At 34.2% G+C, this 21,160-nt stretch overlaps 6 protein-coding genes and 1 non-coding gene across 7 annotated transcripts in view; 4 read left to right on the top strand and 3 right to left on the bottom strand.

Annotated features, from left to right (window-relative positions):
* Window positions 1–306: 306 nt before the first annotated feature.
* Window positions 307–378, top strand: TRNAH-GUG. The gene has a single exon. It is a non-coding gene; the product is annotated as a tRNA-His (tRNA).
* An 82-nt stretch (window positions 379–460) lies between these two features.
* Window positions 461–2,455, top strand: LOC111452763 (ribosomal RNA small subunit methyltransferase). The gene is made up of 2 exons (XM_023093633.1): window positions 461–1,004; window positions 1,429–2,455. Exons 1-2 carry the CDS (start codon window positions 693–695, stop codon window positions 2,182–2,184), a joined length of 1,068 nt encoding a protein of 355 aa, XP_022949401.1. The 5' UTR covers window positions 461–692; the 3' UTR covers window positions 2,185–2,455.
* Window positions 2,456–2,935: 480 nt separating this feature from the next.
* Window positions 2,936–3,441, bottom strand: LOC111452065. The gene has a single exon (XM_023092597.1). It carries the CDS (start codon window positions 3,434–3,436, stop codon window positions 3,152–3,154), a length of 285 nt encoding a protein of 94 aa, XP_022948365.1. The 5' UTR covers window positions 3,437–3,441; the 3' UTR covers window positions 2,936–3,151.
* A 123-nt stretch (window positions 3,442–3,564) lies between these two features.
* LOC111452064 lies at window positions 3,565–5,735 on the bottom strand. Its single transcript, XM_023092596.1, has 3 exons — window positions 5,672–5,735; window positions 5,343–5,526; window positions 3,565–3,912 (listed from the first exon to the last, which is right to left on the bottom strand). Exons 1-3 carry the CDS (start codon window positions 5,721–5,723, stop codon window positions 3,828–3,830), a joined length of 321 nt encoding a protein of 106 aa, XP_022948364.1. The 5' UTR covers window positions 5,724–5,735; the 3' UTR covers window positions 3,565–3,827.
* A 294-nt stretch (window positions 5,736–6,029) lies between these two features.
* Window positions 6,030–8,136, bottom strand: LOC111452590. The gene is made up of 7 exons (XM_023093390.1): window positions 7,911–8,136; window positions 7,757–7,828; window positions 7,179–7,246; window positions 6,876–7,017; window positions 6,587–6,667; window positions 6,360–6,476; window positions 6,030–6,256 (listed from the first exon to the last, which is right to left on the bottom strand). Exons 1-7 carry the CDS (start codon window positions 8,049–8,051, stop codon window positions 6,182–6,184), a joined length of 696 nt encoding a protein of 231 aa, XP_022949158.1. The 5' UTR covers window positions 8,052–8,136; the 3' UTR covers window positions 6,030–6,181.
* Window positions 8,137–11,752: 3,616 nt separating this feature from the next.
* LOC111452707 (GTP-binding protein SAR1A) lies at window positions 11,753–14,046 on the top strand. Its single transcript, XM_023093550.1, has 3 exons — window positions 11,753–12,100; window positions 12,287–12,418; window positions 13,477–14,046. Exons 1-3 carry the CDS (start codon window positions 11,972–11,974, stop codon window positions 13,795–13,797), a joined length of 582 nt encoding a protein of 193 aa, XP_022949318.1. The 5' UTR covers window positions 11,753–11,971; the 3' UTR covers window positions 13,798–14,046.
* Window positions 14,047–20,220: 6,174 nt separating this feature from the next.
* LOC111451999 overlaps window positions 20,221–21,160 on the top strand; it is a 3,337-nt gene continuing 2,397 nt past the window's right edge. The window contains exons 1-2 of the mRNA XM_023092510.1: window positions 20,221–20,539; window positions 20,644–21,122. Coding sequence (XP_022948278.1) covers window positions 20,474–20,539; window positions 20,644–21,122 — 545 coding nt within the window. The 5' untranslated portion in view covers window positions 20,221–20,473. The remainder of the gene's footprint in view (window positions 20,540–20,643; window positions 21,123–21,160) is intronic.

Consider the following 21,160-nt stretch of genomic DNA (forward strand, 5'->3'; position numbering starts at 1 on the left):
AAAAAAAAAAAAAAAAAAAAAACGATGCAGAGCTAAATTTTGATTGATTAAATAAAATTAGATTCAATTTAAACTATTTACATGATTAAATAATTATCTTATAATCGATATAAAAAATAATTGAAATAATATGTTAAATTTACTAAATCACATTAATTTACCAAACACCATAACTAGTTTTTTCTTACCTTAAAATTAAAATTTACCAAACAAAAAATATATATATATAACTTCTAAGCTTTTGGATTAATTTAATGAAATTAAATATTTATTTTATATATAAATTTGGTTATATCATTCCATCAAGTGGCTGTAGTTTAGTGGTAAGAATTCCACGTTGTGGCCGTGGAGACCTGGGCTCGAATCCCAGCAGCCACACTTCCTTTTATAATTTTATAAAAAAAACTAATAAATCATTTAATCATCATAACATTTAAAAATATTTTTCTGATATAAAAATAAACCCCAAAACCCTATCCTTCCTCTGGTTCTTGCCGCCACCCTTCTCTTTCTCCTCCCTCTTTCGCCCCATCAGCACGCATCTCCGCCCTCGAACTCTTCCTCCTCCTTCCTATCTCACTCTCTACGGCAACCGCGCCGCCGCACCCTCTCTGCCGCTGCTGAACATCGTCCACGTCATCGTCCTTTTATTTCATCTCACCTAAACTCTCTCCTTCTGAGTTTCGGCAACAATGGCGGGAGGCAAGATGAAAAGGGAGAAGCCAAAGGCGTCGGCGAAGACTGCACCGTATCAGGGAGGGATTTCGTTTCACAAATCCAAAGGTCAGCATATTCTTAAGAATCCTATGCTAGTCGACTCTATTGTTCAAAAATCTGGAATTAAAAGCACCGATGTTATCCTCGAAATCGGTCCCGGTACTGGAAATCTCACCAAGAAGCTTCTAGAATGTGGTAAGATGGTTATTGCAGTCGAGCTCGATCCTCGTATGGTTCTCGAGTTGCAGAGACGGTTTCAGGACACTCCCTATGCTTCTCGCTTGAAGGTAAGTTTTCCTTTCGTTCGATGCTTTTTGTGTTTTTTTCCATTTGATTTCTATCGATCAGGATGATTGGTTTAGTTGATAATTGACCATGGGAGTGTTTTTTACTTGTTCTTGAAGCTTCTGCTCATTGCTATTCTGGTTAACATTAGAACTGGATTTCTTTCTGTTGCATGAATTAATCGAACTAACATTTACAACATCTACCTTTCCCTTACCTATTATCTTATGAACTTCAGATAAAGAATAGTCCATTCCTAATCTATCAACTCTCTGAAGCTGTTCATTGATTGGTTATTCTCATCAAATTATCTTAACAATTGTTCGAACGAACCGAGTGTTATCTGTATAAGAAGATTTGTGATTGTGCTTGATTAAATTGGTAAAGGAGTGAATTTATGTTGGTGTTTTTACTTGATTCCCTCAGGTTATTCAAGGAGATGTACTCAAGACTGAGCTTCCTTATTTTGATATATGTGTGGCAAATATTCCTTATCAAATATCATCTCCTCTCACATTCAAGTTACTAAATCATCAACCATCTTTTCGGTGTGCGATCATAATGTTCCAGAGGGAATTTGCAATGAGGCTTGTTGCTCAACCTGGGGATAAACTCTACTGTCGTTTGACTGTAAACACCCAACTCCTATCTCGAGTATCTCACCTCCTGAAGGTCGGCAAGAACAATTTTCGTCCTCCACCGAAGGTGGACTCGTCGGTAGTTCGAATCGAGCCAAGGAAGCCACGAATTGAAGTGAAGCAAAAGGAGTGGGATGGGTTCTTGAGAATCTGCTTCAATAGGAAGAACAAAACTCTTGGATCAATTTTTAGGCAGAAGAGTGTTCTTTCTTTGCTAGAGAAGAACTACAAGACCTTATGTGCACTGAATATCCCACAGCAAGGTTCTGCAGATAAGGATGATGGTGATTTTGATTATTCAAGATTTGGCAATTTGAATGAGGATCAAACCATGGAAGTAGACGACGATGGAGGTGATGAGGAGATGGATATGGACGATAGCGACGCCGAAGGTGGAGATGGGGAGGCTTCTGAATTCAAGGATAAAGTCATGGGTGTTTTGAAGGAGGGAGATTTTGAAGAAAAGAGGTCATCTAAACTCAGCTTACAGGAGTTCTTATACTTGCTCTCTTTGTTCAACAAAGCTGGCATACATTTTTCTTGAATTTGTTGTGTTCTTGAAGTTCTTCCCTACAATAACCAATTTTGTCCTCCCCCACCTCCTGCTGTGTTTTGTGACCACTTTCCATTATTCCCCTCTGAAGTAGTAAAGTTCAACCAAGTTTGTTGCGTTTTTTCTTTTCCTGCTTTATGTCTGGCAATTGAGATGCTATTCTTGTCCTTTTATTGTGCTAAACGAAGTATGTATTCTTTTATGCTGGTATGATTGGGATGTATGGTTGGTTTCATCTCGTTTATCGAAACATTCTTTATAAGGCCGTAGAAATCTCTCTTGTAGATATGTTTTAACACTGTGAGACTAAGGGTAGTACATAACAGATAAAAGACTAAAATATTTGCTAGAAATCTCTTGTAGACATGTTTTAACACTGCGAAACTAAGGGTAGTACATAACAGATAACCGACTAAAATGGACAATATTTGCTAGTTTGGGCAGTTAGGACACTGAGCGAGTTTATAAAAGCTAGATATCGGGCGATATACTAGCAAGGACATTAGCCCTCGAGGGGAGTGGATTGTGTGAGATCCCACACATTCTTCGAAACGAAACATTCTTTATAAGGGTGTGGAAATTTCTCCCTACCTCTCCTTAATAGACGAATTTTAAAACTAAGAGGCGACAATATGTAACGAGCCATTGCTTTCTCCATAAAAGCTATTAGCGATCTTAAAGCAATGAGAAAAAAAAGCTATGATCGATCCTAAAGCAATGAGAATAAAGGAAATTCCTGGTATATAATTTGAACTGAATACGTGTTATTTGAGTCTTCTTTCTCCAAATCATGCAAAGATAGGAGAGGAAACAAGTTAGAGCTTAGATTCAAAAAGGGAACCCAAGGGAGTGACAGAAACATATGCCAAAAAACCCAAGAACACCTTAAAATTAAGTTCTATATTCATTTCTAAGACATTGTTATTTAGAATTTTGGGGCAATCCAAAGGCAGAGAAATTATGTTAATTTGGTCTTCTTTGACTTCACTTGAGGCTTTTCAGTGGTTTCATCATCATCGTCCTCAGAAGCCTCTTCGAGAAGTTCATCTGGGACATCGTTAGGAACATTATGTTTCGTTATGTACTCCTTCAAAATGGCCATGCTCTCCTCTTTCATAGAAATCAACTGCTCTGAGAGAGTGCCTTTATTAGCTGTATTGACCAAATGTTTCTCTGACCCTAAGCGAAATGAGGCCTTAACTCGAGGACTTCGAGAAATAACTTCTTGAGCTTGGGCATCCATTGAATCTGGCAAAGGTTAATGTAAGAAAACACTGAACTGAGATTGAGGTAAAAACAAGCACGATTGGATAGTTGAAATTTACAGGGTCTTTCACTACATGTTTAGTTACAACTCTGAGTAGCCTAATGTGTAGATGCACATTCTTGCCATTAAAATAGAATTCAAACGATAAAAGAAATTAGCATGGTTCTTTTTCTGCCTGCTGAAAACTACGATTCTAGCAAGCCAGTTACGGATCTTACTGATAACCACACCTACTGCCACTTTAGCAATCATCCTAAACATTTCAAGCATCAAATAAATCATAACTTACACTCAGAGGGTCACTTTGGTAGGCAATTTGAGTTCTGTTTTACACTCAGAGGGAAACTTCGATAGCTAGCTTCGGTATTCATATGTGTTGTGATATTGAAAGAAGGGAAGCTGATAATGAGAATAAACTTTTCAGGCCAGAAGCTGAATGGCTTTTCTTCTTTCTGTTAACAAATCAAAGTCCCATGTTATTTACATGGATGGGATAAATCAGAAAATGTCTGATAGGCATGTTATTAGGAATATATTTAGAGTATTAAGAGTATACTGCTAATTTGTTAGGGAGTTCGGTATGCATTTGGTTATAAATAGAGGGAGTGGGAAACGAGAAAGTTAAGCAATAGTTCATCTCACTTAGGGCTTGAGTGATCTCAAGGTTCCACTTGTTAGTCTTGCTACACTACACAACACGAGTGTAGTCATGTTTGAACAAGTTTTGATTATAAGGAGAGGTGGAAGAAAAGGCTTGGAATTGATTTAGGAGCTTCGCTGCCCAACAATATGGAGTACTGACCACACTGAGAGATTGAAGGAATAGGAATTGGGTACTCGATAGAAGTTGGGAAGAGTTCCACCTCAACCGAAACAAAATAAGGAGTATTGAATTGATTCCTTTTAATAAATAGATCCGATTGCAACTGACTACTATCAGCTAGAGGTTGGTTAGACCCAACGGCTGGGAGGTAGTCGTAGAAACAAAGCTCGCCGCTTTGCCTTCCACTCTGGTTGCCAAGCAGAGTTTCCTGAAATCTTCCCTCTTTCCCTTGTGCACTTCCTTGATTACTCTACTTCCCCGTTCAAGTACCTCGAAGTACATGGTTTATCTTGTAGTTTCGGTATCTTTCATACTTCCATATATTTCAGGTTCTATCAACGCCATCCCATCCTTAAACTCAAAACTCATATGGTCTACACCCGAGAATTTCACTCGACTCAACATAAAAGAAATCCAAACTAGTAATAACTCAGCACGAGAATCGAATGGGACAATAAGTTAAGTCCTTCATACTCCAAGAGCTGGATAAATGTCGAAGAAAATTGAACACAAAGATAAGTCATAGGCCAAGGTCAGCATTCCTGGCCTCCTATATTAGAAGCTCGAAGTGGCCAATGGAAGGCTAAGGGCTTGTTATACCGAAACTGTTCTCAAAACAAGTCCCAAGTTTTAGTTTTCAAATCTAGTTTTGATCGGGACAGTAAAAACTACTGCTCACGGTCCTATACGATTGGTAAGAAGAACAACTTCAGTTCTAGCCAATCAGCCATCAACAGAAACGAACCCAAAGAAAATAAGAAAAAGTACCAGTTATCCAAACATATATTCATCAAATTTTAAAAGCGCTCCTAGAAAACAGGTATAAAAAGTGAATCCAGAACCATCTATTTGCAAATTCCAATCTTCGAACTTCAATTCCCAAACTACACCACCATTTACCTTTCCAGAATCCTAATTTAGGGCTCCAAAATCAGGTTCTACTAAAGAAGTTAAAATCCATTAAAAGATTCAAACATAAATGACCATTTCGAATAGGACCTTGTAAATTCAGCAACTCATATCTATCGATGAAATGATTCATCTCAAATTTGAACGTACCTGTAGATTGCAAATCTACGGAACTCCGCTGCAGTACTGCTCTTTCTCCTCCTCTTCTTCTTCTTCTTCCTCTTCTTCTTCCTCTTCTTCTTCCTCTTCTTCTTCTTCTTCGAGAGAGAGACAAAGGGAAATTGAAACAATTGGCGGGAGAGACAGGAAGCTACGCTCGCACTCGAACGAAACCCTAATTGGGTAATTAACACACACACACACACACACACAAAAAAAAAAAAGTAATAATAACAATTTTAAAATTAAACGTTTAATATTCCAAAAAACACGAAAAATGCTAAATATATATTATTAGGCAAATATAAGTCTTAGTCAACCTGTGTCGAAGAAAATTCTCGAAGACAGAACATTCTGGAAGGTGATGGACATGTGACACCCGAGTAAAAGAACGGTACGTAAATGAACCGAAAACTACCTCTGAATGAGAGCGATTCTAAGAATAAAATGACTAAGAGTAACACCCAAATAAAAGAGCGATATATAACTGAGTCAAAAACTACATCCGAATAATAGCGATTCATAGAATGGTTTTCACCCGGTCAAGCTGTCTGAGGTCGACCTTTCCTTTTAGTTAATCCATTTAACTTTTAACTAAAAAATATATTCTTTATTAATCAAAATCCAATCCATACCCAGTTACAATATAGAAAATATTAACTCGTATTCCACCGACGAAGGATATTAATTTTTCTATATTTAATGAAATAAAAACATTAAAAATTAAATTTCACGAAGGTAAAAATTCATTACCCCCTCCAATAATATACAGAGTGAAAAATAAACTAAATTAATTAGAACAAAAAAAAAAAAAAAGTCTGTATAAAGCTTTAGACAATATGATGGAGCCTTCTTTCATCGTCTTCAAACCTCGAAATATCATCATCTTCCTCGTCATCAGAATCCTAATTCAAACACGATACCGAAACTCTCAGTCAGCCATGAAAACACCTCGACATTTTCCTCATTTCTCAAAGCTTTCAAATTTTAGTTTTTAAAAAAGCTCACCTGATCTCGATATCGGTACCGATAACGACTTCGATGAATGCTGTTTTGAACGGTGGTGATAGCTCGAATTATCACATACATAGGGAAAATTATCCCACTTCCTCTTAAAAGAAGCACCTAAGAATAAATCGCTTAATCAGTACATAGCATCGAGACTAAAATGATATTTTGACCGTAAAAATAATATTCTCGAGCATAGGAAGAGTCGAATCGAATCGGGTACTAACCGTGGCGAGCGTAAATGGATAATCTCCAGCGCCAACAGCAATAACATCATAGAAATGTCTCAACAACAATACTAAAGTAAACTGCATAAAAAAAATTAAAATTAAAATATAAATATTACTCTAATTAAGTTAAATAAATAAATAAATAAATAAATAGTGGGCGAAATTAGAAAATAAACGGCTACTAATCTAATTTAAAGTAGTGATTAAGGTTAAATTAAGAATTTAATTAATATTAGAAGAAAATTAGAAAAACGGGCAGAGAATATTCGTTGACCGAGGAACTTACGGTGAGAGCAACCGATTTACAATAGGAGGCACCGCGGTCAGTGGTGGTGGAGCAGACGGAGTCCGACGCGCCGTCATCAGCGGGCGGAGATGCGGGCTCCGCCGCCACTTCTTGCTCGCTTCTCGGGATTTGCGCACCATCACTGCAAATCCATTTCTTAGAATTTCAATTTAATTAATTAATTTGATTCCTAAATATTCGAAAAAATCGCCAGCAGAGCCGATGAATTGGCTGTAAAGCATGTCTGGCTCGCGCTTTAAGAAATCTCCCATTTCCAAATTTATAATTTAACTAAAAAAATACCTAATGCTGACACCTGGATCGCCGAGTTGTGGCTTCTTAGAAGGCGCTGTGTAGCCCGGCTCGTAATTCTACAAAATAATTATTATTATCATTATTTTATTTTCTTTCCTAAATTTAAAAAAAAAAAAAGCATTTAATAATAAATTCATTAACAATACGCGGAGAGGTCAGAAGACTTAAATCTTGGTTTATTCTCCAGACATTAATTTTAAAAAAAAAATTAAAAAATGCATTTTCTTCAAATGCATATACAAATATAGATATGTGAAATTACCAAAGTACCCATAGTTCAATTCAATAACACATCAATTTCTATAAGAGAAAATAGTAATTATATATTTTAAAAAAATTAAAATAAATCGTAAATTTAACAGAGAAGAAGACGAATTCCAGAATCCCACAGAAAACCAAACCAAACCAAACCAAACTCAAAATCAACCAGCTGTGCTTAAGAAAACCCATTACATAGCTCTGGAAAACAAGCCCGAGGTGTGTAAAACTCAAAATCAACGAAAACCCAGTTGAAATTTTGAAGAAAAAAACAGACCCAGAAGCTCAAAAGCTAAGAAGAACCGAACCTGGAGGCAAATTTCACAGACTATGCTGCTCTTTTCGGTGCACCATCTCTGAATACAGTCTCTGTGGGCGAACTGAACCGGTGGAAACAAAAGAATATTAATAACAACCAGAAGAAGGAGAAGATTTTAAGGGGTTTTTGAATTTAGGGGTTACCTTAATGGTGCCAGAACAGGCGCAGGGGGCTTCAAGTTGTAGGGCACTTTCGAATTCCTCTTCGTGGCAAATCCTACAGCGAGAGACATCGTAGGACGTTTCGAATCGGAAGTCGTCCACGTACAGAATCGCTTCGCCCATCGACTAATTTTTTGAATTTTTTTTTTTTTTTTTTGTTTTCCTCTGTTTTTATTCAAAAGCTCTCTGGTTTCCCTTCCCTCTTTTGTGGATTTTTTTTTTCATCTTTAAATAAAAGAGATTAATGTGAATTTCCCAAAATACCCTTTGTTTATGGGGGACCGACGTGGACTTTTCTTTCAGAGGCGCTGGATGGAGCACCTTAACGCAACGCACCGCAACGCCAGTTCATAAATTGCGAGTATGAAAATTATGAACGCAATAAACCATGGAAGTCAAGTCAAATAACTTCGAAATTTTAATAAAACTCATTAATCACTCCATATAACCGTCCGCTACCAAATATTGTCAGTTTTAGTCCGTTATATATTAGTAGAAGTGGATTGTGAGATCCTACGTCGATTAGAGAGAAAAACGAAGCGTTCAAATATGAAAACCTCGATTTAGCATACACGTTTTAAAATTGTAAGACTATTGGCAACAGATAACAAACTAAATCGAACAATAACGACTATCTGTAGACTTGAGTTGTTATAAATATATAATTTAACTTTTTTTTTTTGTCTTAATTTCAAATTGTGTTCACAATTTTAATTAAATAACATCGAGCAGGAAGTAAAACAAAATAATGTAACTAACAGATCTATTCGCTGTTTGATTGTTTATTTTCTTGCGTGTTAATTAGTCGATATTTATTTTCATTTAATTAATGATATTAAATATTAAGGATTGAAGTTACTAATTAAATTTGTTTATAAAATTATAAAATTATCTTTTAAAAAAATTATGATAAATTTATAATGGGTTTATCTCGTTTATTTTTATATTCTATATTTTCTCAATTTCCACGTCAGATTTTTTTTTCAAAGTTTCAATTTTTTTCTTTAATTATACCTTGATTTCTAATAGTCTTTTATACCATTAATTAGTATTAAATTCAATTAAAAAAAAGACATAAATGTCGTAATAAATAAAATTTCAAACCTCATTATTAGTCAAAATTATATAACTTGTTTGGTAGTTAAATTATTAAGGAAAAAATTGGAGATAGAAAAAAAAATAATTTGTATTATTCCAATTTGATGGATAAAAAATCCAAACAATTACTTATCTAAAGATGGGATATTTAGATTTATAACTTATAACAGCCCAAACTCACCGCTAGCAGATATTATCGTCTTTGAATTTTTCTGCTTTCCCTTAATGTTTTTAAAATATGTCTACTCTGAGAGGTTTCTATACCCTTATAAAGATTTTTTTCGTTTTCCTCTTCAATCGATATGGGACCTCACACAACATCTCGACACTATAAAGAACATCATACACTCATAGCCCTGAGAGAAAAATCACAACATCAAGTATAATGTCTTCACAAAAGTTCGTAGCATCGAGATATTTCAATGCAAATATCTCGACACTGTCTATGTGAGTTTAATTGTTTAATGACTTGATCGGTCTCTATTACAGTAAATTAATTAATTATTCATTGAAATAAGTAAAATAACAAGAAAAATATCTAAATGGATAAATAAATTTTAAACATAAAATTGTTTATAAACTTATAAGTTTGTATAAAAACTTATCTTGAAACAATAATTAGTAATATATTAATATTATTGAATTAAATATGAATATTTTATAATTCTTATTTAAAAACAATAGTTAGCGTTATGATTGGAATATGAAAACTTGGTGCCAAAGAATGTTTAAAAATAATAATAATCAAAGAATTAAAAAAATCATTTTAATTAATACCCTAAGTTATTTGATTAAATAAATACGAGAGACTATAAATGACGAGGAATAATGAAGAACATGCCCCCAAGTTTTTTCAAATAAATAATGCAAATTAAATATTCTCGTGTTAAATATAATAATAATTTATTTGATTTCGACCTCTAAAAAATTATATACGTAGATTCATTAGTGATATATACCTCTTAATTGTAATAATTGAAAATAAACTATTAATTTAATATTTATTAAAAATTTTGATTTATGTTATTATTATTTAGTTTCTGTCATTTAACGCCATTACCATGATTTTCACTAATAATTATGTAATTAAGCTAATGACATAAACTTAACAGTAAATCATTACCTAAAATGGAAAGGGGTAATTAAAATTTTTAAAATTAGAAAATAAATAATTAAATTTTATTAAATTTAGCTTAGATAAAAAAAAAATATTTTTATGACAAATATGGAAATCAAATAGTAATAGTTGGCGAAAACGTGGCAGTACAGTTGTCGATTAGAACTCCTATTTAGTGTAGAAATCCAAGTTGGCGTGTGACGTGGCATAATTATCAGAATAATGCCACGTGTTAATGGGTCATCCTTCACAATAATAATGGATAAGGTCTCCCACAAATGGGAGATCAATTATACTTTTCGTCTTTATTATTTTTAAGAATAAATAAATAAATAAATAAATAAAATAAGATAATTTCTTACTTTTTTAATGGCCAATTATAAATATTTCATTAATTCAATAATTGAACCCATAAAGTACATATCGAATGTATCTTCTTTGACTTTGGTACATTCATCTTGATCCATAAATTAATTTTAATTCTAGTAAATTTCTATTATAAAAAAGAATTAAAAATTACTTAATAATTATTACTTAGGTCAGAAGGGCAAAATGGTCTTTACAGCATTAATTTGTCGATGTTTTTAAGAAACCTGTCCTTCCGTTTACAGTTTGAATTTGCGGTGTTTGCAGGTTCGGATCAGGAGCCTTGGATTTTAAAATCAACGGTCATGAAATAATTTAAAATTTGTGGGCCTAGTAGTGGGGGCCCATGACCACCGGCCTGTTTCGAAGGAAGACGGTGGCCGAGATCCTGTGGGCCCAACCCAAAGTCACTTCTCGTAGTTTCTTTTTAAGAAAATAAAATAAAATAAAATAATGTATTTAATTTTTTGGATATTTATTTTTTGGGATGTCGACGTTTGTACTTATCCTCTCTCTATCCTTTGTTCTTATCGTCTTAATTATGGTTTTCAATTTCGATTCTCATTCTTTCCCTTTCATTTTTTTTTTTGTGAATTATATTAAATTGATTTAAGATCAATCATTACAATTTATTAATCCACACCTTTAAATATATATTATATATATTAATTAATTTGAACTAAAATAATATTAAAATAAATGTATCTCAGCAATAATTTACATGTATTTAATTAATTAAATTGGAGGATGAATTTAAAATTTGAAATGAAAATTGCTAATTTAACTTAATTTTATATTAAAGAAAATGAATATTTTTAAAAGTTACCCATTCAAAATTGGGTATGATGGAAAGCCCATCCCAAATGAATGGGCCGTGATATATCTTTAATGAAGCCCATTTTAACATTGGGCTTGTGTAATACGGCCCATTTGTTTATTATTATTATTATTATTATTATTATTTTAAATTTAAGCCTACAATCACTAGTTTTGTAATTATATATCATAAAGACAACATTATGATGAAAGCACCTTTGATTGCAAAAAGCATAGGTTATATAAAAATGTGTGGCCAAAAAAGTGGAAATTGGATGAGATTATGATTGGTGTGACACTACCATTATTCAATTCTCTAATTAGTTTAATAAAAATAATATGATTTAACTAATTAAATAGATTTATTTTAATTAAATTTAAATATAATATAAAAAAGTAATAATATTATTTTTGCAATATTATTCGATGAAAAATGAAATGCACCCGAAATTCAGAAACGGGAGCTGTCGTGATTTCGCATTAGAGTTCACACCCAACAAAAAGCTGTAAATTTTGGATCCCTTTCGTGTTCTCATCTTCTCCATCCAAATTCCCAATTCCTCTCTGTGGATCCAGCCCCACCGGTTTTCAGCCGACCTAGATCCCGTTCAATTCCCCTCCGATCTGCCTTCAATCGTCTCCACCGATGTTCCTCATTGACTGGTTCTACGGCGTCTTGGCCTCCCTTGGTCTCTGGCAGAAGGAGGCCAAGATCCTCTTTCTCGGCCTCGATAATGCCGGCAAAACTACTCTTCTCCATATGTTGAAGGATGAGGTTTGATTTCTTGCCTTTTCTGTTTGCTTGATTTCTGTTTTTGCAATTTGGGGGAATCGGTGTGTTTAGATTTGGATTTGACTGAGGAATCGAAATGGTGGGGGATTTTGGCTTGATTGTTATGGTGTGGATTGGTTATTGTTGTTTGTTTGTTTGTTTGTTTGTTTTGGTTTCTTTGTTCTATAGAGGCTTGTTCAGCACCAGCCAACACAGTACCCGACGTCTGAGGAGTTGAGTATTGGAAAAATCAAATTCAAGGCGTTTGATTTGGGTGGGCATCAAATTGCTCGTAGAGTCTGGAAGGATTATTATGCTAAGGTAATAAAACACTGTTTTTCTTGAATTCAAGCTGATTGTATTTCCATTTTCGTGGTGAATTTCTTGGGCATTCGGCTCTGTTGAGAAGCACTTTACTCTTGAAACTTGTACTCTTTACCAATTGTTATGTGTTTTCAGATTACAATTATGTTTGATTCCCAACTGGTTGCTGGAAATACTCATGAGCTTATATTTGTTGCATTTTTCATAATTATGCTGCCAATTCCTCTAGCTGATGTGTTGTAGCAGAATTTTTTCTATAATCTTCTGAACTTGTTGCGTTTCCATCCATTATGCTTGCAATTATGCCCCCACACCGTTCTTCCATTGATCCAAGTTGAATGAACAGTGCCATTAGTTACTTTTGTTATTTTCAGTTTGTTGATATATATGAGATCCTATTCATAACCGTGAAAACCATCAAAAGAGCCAATGGTATACTCGTCTGCCTGATTTTGCAGAGCAAAGACCTCTCCAAAGTAGTCTTTTAGTATAGAACAGAGGCATTCTGAGCCAACTACTACGACTACATGTGCATCTAGTGTAGTGGCTATAGAAGCCCTCGTCCAAATGAGTATTTTATAGAGAGCCGACAAGAAATTCCATTAATAACTGCCCGTTTTGATTCTTTGGAACAACTCGGTGAATTTTTGTTCTTGAGCTGCATATCACTCGTTCAGTTTTGGTGCTTTCCATCAGTTGTTTATCTTACATCTTGCTGTTTGATTGCGTTAATGGAAACTTCCTAGTGGTATTTTTTTCTTAAGAATTGATACATGATCTTCTGAACTCTGTTGCTGAATGGATTATAACAATGTATCCATAGCACGGCACCTTCGAAAGAACTTTAGTTATGTTCTTCAAGCTGTCGGTGTGTCCAATGTTCTGTTCTGCTGAAGCTAGAGAGCATTTTGCAGAGTCGGGCTTGTAGACCGTGCGGTGTTTTGTTGTTGTGCTATATGGATGATGTTGGATGATTCTTCATATATTTCCAACTTCCTGCAATAGTATGTCGCTTAAGACGTGCTTCTAATTTTGTATGAAAATGAATGTAACAGGTAGATGCTGTCGTGTACCTAGTCGACGCCTTCGACAAAGAAAGGTTTGCAGAATCGAAGAAGGAGCTCGACGCTCTTCTCTCTGATGAATCGCTTGCTAACGTGCCATTCCTTATATTGGGCAACAAGATCGACATTCCATATGCAGCCTCAGAGGACGAATTGCGCTACCATCTTGGCTTGACCAACTTCACCACTGGCAAGGGAAAAGTAAATCTGACTGATTCAAATGTACGTCCATTAGAGGTATTCATGTGCAGTATCGTTCGCAAAATGGGTTATGGCGACGGTTTCAAGTGGATGTCTCAATACATCAAGTAGGTAATATCAACGAGGTATGTCAACGGTTTCACGAACCGATGAAATCCCGTCGTCCTAAGCCCCCTCGAGTCGTCAGAGATTGCAGTTTGATATCCAGTGTGTTGGAGGGGCTTTGGATTGAACTTTTTTCTTTTTTGTTTTTGCTTTCAGACGATGTGTGGAAGGAGGAGGTACTCTAATGCTTTCTATGTAAAATTCACTTCCTACCTCAAGTTTATTATTTTTAACATTCTTGTCTCTTGTTATTGATCTAACTCGCTTAGGATCTTTCTTTTCTAATTGTTCTTCATCAATACCAACTATGGTGGATGGTCTGAGAAACTAAGAATTTTTTTTTTTTAAACGATTCTTTTCGTTCTAAATAATAAAATTAGTTTAAGGCTCACAATCGTGGTTAATTTAACCCTAGTGGGTGTTAATTTAACCTCGTAAACACGTCGTTATTGAGTCTTCTATCACCTCGATCTTCCATTTAGAAATTTATGTCATTATCTTAGCGTTTGCATAGGCACTCTTGACAAATGTTCACAATTTAACCATCTTAACTGAAAGCACCTTTTAGAAAGATTTATCTAAAAATCAAACGCTCATAATTTGCCTTTAGAATTCTCAATATCGCTTTTTGATAATAAACCGAACGCCACAAAATAGTTAAAGGTACTTTTTCTTACTTTCAAAAGGGTATTTAAATTTCAGACTTAACATCGAGCGTTTTTTAGTGTGTCTTTTAGTAGCAACATAGAATTCGGTCCCGACAACTACAACAACACTAGCATAAGATTAAAGACGAAATTGCATAGGGTTAGAGTAAGCATGAAAATGAGAAATTCAAGGAGAGTCCTAAAAGCCATTGCTGCTTTAGAGCTTACACAACTCCTTTGTCTTCTTGGTTGGAACCAAAGCCATCAACATTTTAAAGACATTTCTTTGTAAGTTGGTAAAAAGGCCTTATCACCTGCAAATTTCCCAAATCCCAATGACCTCTTTTTCTTCATCCTCATCTCCCATTCAATGCTCTTCTTCAACCGTTCTTCCTCTTTCATGAACACGACTCTCTACAATGATATAATATTGTCCACTTTGAACATAAACTCTCATAGTTTTGCTTTAAGTTTCTTCAAAATGTCTCATGCCAATGGAGATAGTATTCCTTGATTATAAAAACGATCCTTCTCTAAATTAGTTGAGACTTTCATTATCCAACACGTCTTTCTTCTTTTTCTTGTTTTTAAATATTATTGAATCATCGTTTTTAGTGATGTCTATTTAATCTGCTACACAGAGGCCCTGGAGAGGGTCGAAAATCCCTCTTAGAATAAAGAACGAGAGAGAGTGAAAAGAGATTTTCCTTAGCTAAATGGGATTGACGCCACGGAATAAACAGAGAATGAAGAAGAGAAGGTTAAACGCGCCACGGACAAGATTAAATTCTACCTCCCCAACCTAACCCCACCATAATTATTTTAAATTATGATTTTTTTTTTTGTTGTGTATTAATAATATATTAAAAATCCTATTTTTAATTCAAATTGTAGATCAAGTAAGATTGAGAGATTTTAAATGTCCATTATGTTAAAAAGGAATAAAATCAGTTTTTTTTTTTATTTAAATAAAAATAAAACGACCACGTTTATATTAAATTAATAAATTACTTCTCCAAATGGACAAGAAATCCTTAGCCTTATCTAAATTCATGTTTTTGTTTGGTTTATATGAAAATGGAATTTCAAATATTCTTATTTTAACTTTCAAATCTGATTTATGTTTATTTATTTATTTATTTTAATTTTTAAGAATTAAACCCATTACTACTTTTAAAACCACCTAACCAATTAATATTATATATATATATTTTTTAATTTTCATTTTAATATTTACAAATATTAAAAAAATTGAATTATACGTCTTAACCAGTTGAACTAAAACCCTAATACGTAGCTTGAACTTTATTCGTCCGAACGTTTTTACTATTTTGAACGACAAATAACGACCATTTTGAGTAGAACTCGAGTTCGAGTAAGAGATCCCGTAGTCGAGATTTTTGGTGTAAATGCTGTTATTATTAATTAATATAATTAGGGTTTGGTAGTGGTGGGCGAATAGTTGGGAGGATGAGGTGGCACATAATGATGGGCCATGTGGAAACAGAGTGATGGGCATTTGGGAAGGCTGGTGTGACATGTGCTTTCCAATTTCGTATCATCAAAATTATAATTCCAGCATGGCCACTGACACATCACCACCTTTTTTCCACCACATACCCTAAATTTTTAAAAATTTTAAAAATTATAAACTTATTTTCCTATCTTCTTGGGTTTTCTCCCAAACCCATCCCTCCTTTTTTTTCTTTCCCAAAATACCCCTCTTTGTTTTTTTATCCATTAATTCCTCTTTTTTTCTTATCTCGACCTCGAGAGATATTAATGAAAATGTTAACAACGCTTCTGTTAGATGATGAATGTCCCACGTCGAACTTTTTGCGGAAGCCTAAAGTAAAATCACGAGAGCTTATGCTCAAAATGGACAATATCATACCATTGAGGAGGTCCATGATTCCTAACATGGTATTAGAGTCCTGAGAATCCTCTAACGAGCTTCATAAACCTAATATCATACCATTGTGGAGATCAAAATTTTATTATTGGTAAATTTTTTCAACTGGGTGTTAAATTTTTGTTGATTATTCGATGTTTATGTGCTCATGGGTTCGATATCGAAAAAAAGAAAAGTAAATAAAAAGAAAAATAAAATAAAATAAAATAAAAAAAGCTGCAAAGATATTGATTGTTTGGCTTTTGCACATGGGGGCTTTGCATCAATTCTTCTATCTTCCATCAAGAATTGATTTGCAATTACCAATAATGTTCCCCACTCATTTCTTATAATTCTTTTTACGGGTCGAGTTTTAACGTTTCAATGTACAAATATTAAATATTTTGATTTACGGGTTTTTTCTTTCGGGATTCCTCTCAAAGCCTTGAAGCCTTGAGTGAAAGCCCGAGAGGGAATATCCTAGTAGACGCGTATTAAAATACCAAAATAGAAAATACCCGAGAGGACGCGTTTTAAAGCCTTGAGTGGAAGCCCGAGAGAAAATACCCAAATACGACAATATCTACTGACTGTAGATCTGGGTCATTACAATATATATATATATATATATATATATATATATATATATTTTTTGTTGTAAATTTTTTTAAAAAAATTACCTTGACGTATTTTTTATTAAGGAATATTGGGTTAGTGGATCCATAGGGTTTGACGTCAGCTTAATGCTTCCTTGGAAGCAAACATGTCTTGGATAATGAGAACTTTAGGGAATTAATTAAAATTTATATTATTTAATAATGCGTCATTAATTTAATTTAGTTCTGATTACAATAATTCATATTAATTTATAATATATGGTAAAGAGAGGGCTGCTGATGGGGGCTATCTGTGATTGTTGTATTAAATAAGGGCACTTCCTTTCATTTTAAGGGTATCCTATGATTTTCCCACTACCTAATTCCATTATTATTCATGGAAATTAATGTTTTATTTGGTTCCCGTGTTATTTTGGTTGGTTGATCTTATCAGTTCATTTATAGGTATAATCGGAAGCTATTTTAGTACTAGGGTCGATCGGGTTTGTGTGATGAGCTAAAAGGAGGCACGGAAACATAAGCAACCAAACCAAACCAATCATATATTTATAGGCAATCATATTTTTTCACGAACACAACTAACTCTCAAATGTTTCCACAAACAAATCTCATATGGGCTCCATCTACGTACTCTATATATACACATATGACCCCACACCCTAACTTTGGTTTCGTACTTCAAGTTTACTGTTAATAATTATTGTTTGCTTTAGTCTATTACGTATCATCGTGAGTCTCATGATTTTAAAACGCGTCCGTTAGGGAGAGGTTTCTACTGCACGCTTATAAATAATGTTTCTACTGTGATATGAGATCTCACAGTTACTATCTACACTACTAAAGTGCAAATTTCTTTTTTGGTGTCTCAATCAGATATGTCCACGCGGACTGAGGAAGCCCTCTTTTCTTGTCTCTGCCTAATATTTCAATCTCCATTTTTTTTCGTCATTAGGACCTGAATTCTCGACCGGGATTTTCTTCACTATCTTTTTGTATAATTTTTTTAAAAAAATATATATTAATTAAAAAAAATGAATGGATAATTTCCATTTTTAATATAATAACAATTAAAAAAAAATGTAAAATATTATAATAATTGAATATATAATATAGTTTTCAACATAATTTCAAAAAAATCGAGGTTAGACGAGAATTTAGCGGAGTTGGGACGGGAATGGGGAATATAATCTCTGTCCCTAGTCTCATTTAGCTAGCGGAAAAAAAATCTCTCGCTATACCCTCTCCAATTCTCCATTAAAATGGGAGATTCCTCTCTCGGTCTAGAATGACTCTCTAAACTCAATCATAAGAACCAATTTTACACGGGGTGATCTTTTTCATTCTTATAAGCAATTCCAAATGAAAAGATAACATGATCGAATCCCGAAAAGAAAAAAAAAATTACTTTGGAGCAGCTAAGAAACAGCTATTTTGTTTGGTTTTTCTATAAAGCTTTGTAATTGTCCTTTTAATATGTTTGGTCTCTGTCTTCTCATAAAAAGCCAAAACATATGCTTTCTAGGCACCTCCTAAACTATACCCTTACCTCCCTAACTCAAATATCCCTATTTTTATAATATCACCAAAATTTTCCATAAAATTCAATGCAATTATTGAAACGGACACATAAACTTTAGCCCGTGAATTAAAAAAAAAAAAAAAAAAACCGATCGAATTTCTACTATGATCAATCGGGACCGAAGCAGCCTTATATGACTTCATAACATACGTCCACATTAAAATATTAATACACAATTTTTTAAAAAAATTAATAATAATAATAATAATAACTCATTATTAAATTTTGGTGTCTTTTGGGACACAAAGACAGCAAAATATAATGTGTCATGAAAGGTTTATTCCAATTGGTGTGCTAGTTTTTAATGTATTAATGGTCTCTCACCAATCAAAAAAGGACATTTTTAATTTATTTATTTAATTTTTTAAAAAAATAAATAAGCTTTTGTTATTTAGATAAAATTGGGAGGTGTCTGTGGTAGCAATTGGCTGCACCCATGTCTTTGAAAGGGACCATCCCTTTTCAAGGAATTGCCTTTCTCCTATGCTCCCGACGACTCAGCTAAAGTAATGGTTCTCGTGAAATAGTCTCCATCAAACATGGGCATACTCATAATTCCAATTTAAATATATTTTAGATAACTGGTTTATACCAAATTGGTCAACGAAACATTCCTTATAAGAGTACGGTCTTAAAACTGTGAGTCTGACGGCAATTCGTAACAAGCCATTACAAATGGCATCTGGGTCAGCGAGAATGTTGAGATCTACGTCGGAAAAATTTAGAATTTTAGAATGAGTGCGTGGAAGAGCCCTAAAAGAGTAACTCCTTTCCCTTTCCAATTAATTTTTGGCATATAAATAATAAATGAAATTAAAGTTTATAGCAAATGTCTAGGTGTATAGATTAATAACATTCTCATTACAATTCCCATTATGAGCATCAACAAACTTATAATAAGGGCCCACTTTTATTGATAAAAATAAAATTTATAAATTATATGGAACAAATTATAATAACGAGAAAACTAGTAATGTCAAACTATGGAGTCCAATCCGGATGCGCCACGTGGAGGGGGAAGTGGATTTAATGGTGAGGTGGCAGGTGTTGAGAATTAGGGTTGGGAGGTGGAACCATGTCAATTATTATTAAAATAATAATATAAAGAATGTGAGAAGAATAAAGAGGGCATGGAAAAAGGAGGGAGTTGGGGGTGCCTTTATGGCTATGCCCATCTGGCCATCCATACACATTCATGTGCATTCATAAATCAAATTGCCCTACTTTTTTTTTTTTTTTTCCTAAAAATAAATAAATAAATAAAGCTCGGATTCCTGTGGCTTAGGATAGATGGGTTAATTTGGCGACCAGTAATTATATCTTCTGGTTTTAAATTGTTGTACTGAATATAGTTTAACTAGTTAAAATATATACTATGGACCAAACAATTAGTTATTTTTTTAATAATTTAATATTTTGGAAATTCCATTTTTGTAAAGGAAAAACAAAAGGGTAATTAGTTTTTGAGTGACTGCGTACACCCAGTCATGGATACCGAAAAAATCATAGGAACTCACCGGCTGTATCCGGTTGCCAGTTTCGCTTGTGAAATTTGGAGATTGGAATAGGATCCAATGTAATGGCAATCTATTGCCAGCCATGCAGCGAAATGATTAAAATTAATAAATAAATAAAAGGATTTTGGTATAGTTGGTTTAATATTTCTGTGATATATAAAATTACTTCTCTCTCCCGCAACTACCAACACAACTCCTTATTTACTCACAAAATTTCTTCACGCAAAATGTCAATCCCTTTTTAAAATCCTTTCTCTTTTTTTCTCTCTCTCTTCGCTCCATGCTTTTAAATCTTTGTTTCTGGAGAGAAAGAGAGAGAAAGAGAGATTGAAATCGCAGCAAATCGAAATGAATGTATAATGTGTGATTATTGCTTTCAATTCCGTTTCTGATTCTTGATTCTCTTCTTTGGCGATTGAGGATTCTTGACAATGGCGGTTTCATCTCCTTGTCTTGGCCTTGCTGAGAAGAAGCAATGGTGGCTCTCTGACAAACAGGTGCGTTCGTTTGATTTTGTTTTGATTTTGTTGTGGTTTTTGAAATCGTTTGCTGATTGTGATTCGGCGGAGTTTTTGAGTGGAGTGATTTTGTTTGATTTTAGATGGCGATTAGGTATGTGAAAGATGCGAAGTGTTTAATCGGTGCTGGTAGGGAAAATGATGTGGTTTCGGCTTTGAATCTACTCGATGCGGCTCTGATACTAGCGCCGAGGTTTGAACAGGCGTTGGAGCTTAAGGCTCGCTCGCTTTTGTGTCTTCGCCGGTATAAGGATGTTGTGGATATGCTTCAGGAGTATCTTCCGAGTATGAGGACGACGCTGAGTCGAAGCGGAGGGGATGACTCGTCGTCTGGATCGGAGAATTCGTCGCAACAGTTTTCGAGAGAGCAAGCGAAGCTTCTCGCTTCTTCGTCTTATTCTTCTTCTTCTTCTTCGTCTTCTTTGTCGTATTGTTCTTCTTCGTTATTGGAGTTGCAGAACCACGACTCCTCGTTCAACTGCTTCTTCTCCGTCGCCGATTTGAAGAGAAAGATCATGGCGGGACTCCTCTGTAAAAGGTGCGAGAAGGAGAGCCAATGGAGGTAATTCTTTCTTCCTTTTTTTTTTTTTTTTTTTTTTT

This window comes from Cucurbita moschata, unplaced genomic scaffold (genome assembly GCF_002738365.1).
Source record: "Cucurbita moschata cultivar Rifu unplaced genomic scaffold, Cmos_1.0 Cmo_Scf00014, whole genome shotgun sequence".
Lineage (NCBI taxonomy): Eukaryota > Viridiplantae > Streptophyta > Magnoliopsida > Cucurbitales > Cucurbitaceae > Cucurbita > Cucurbita moschata.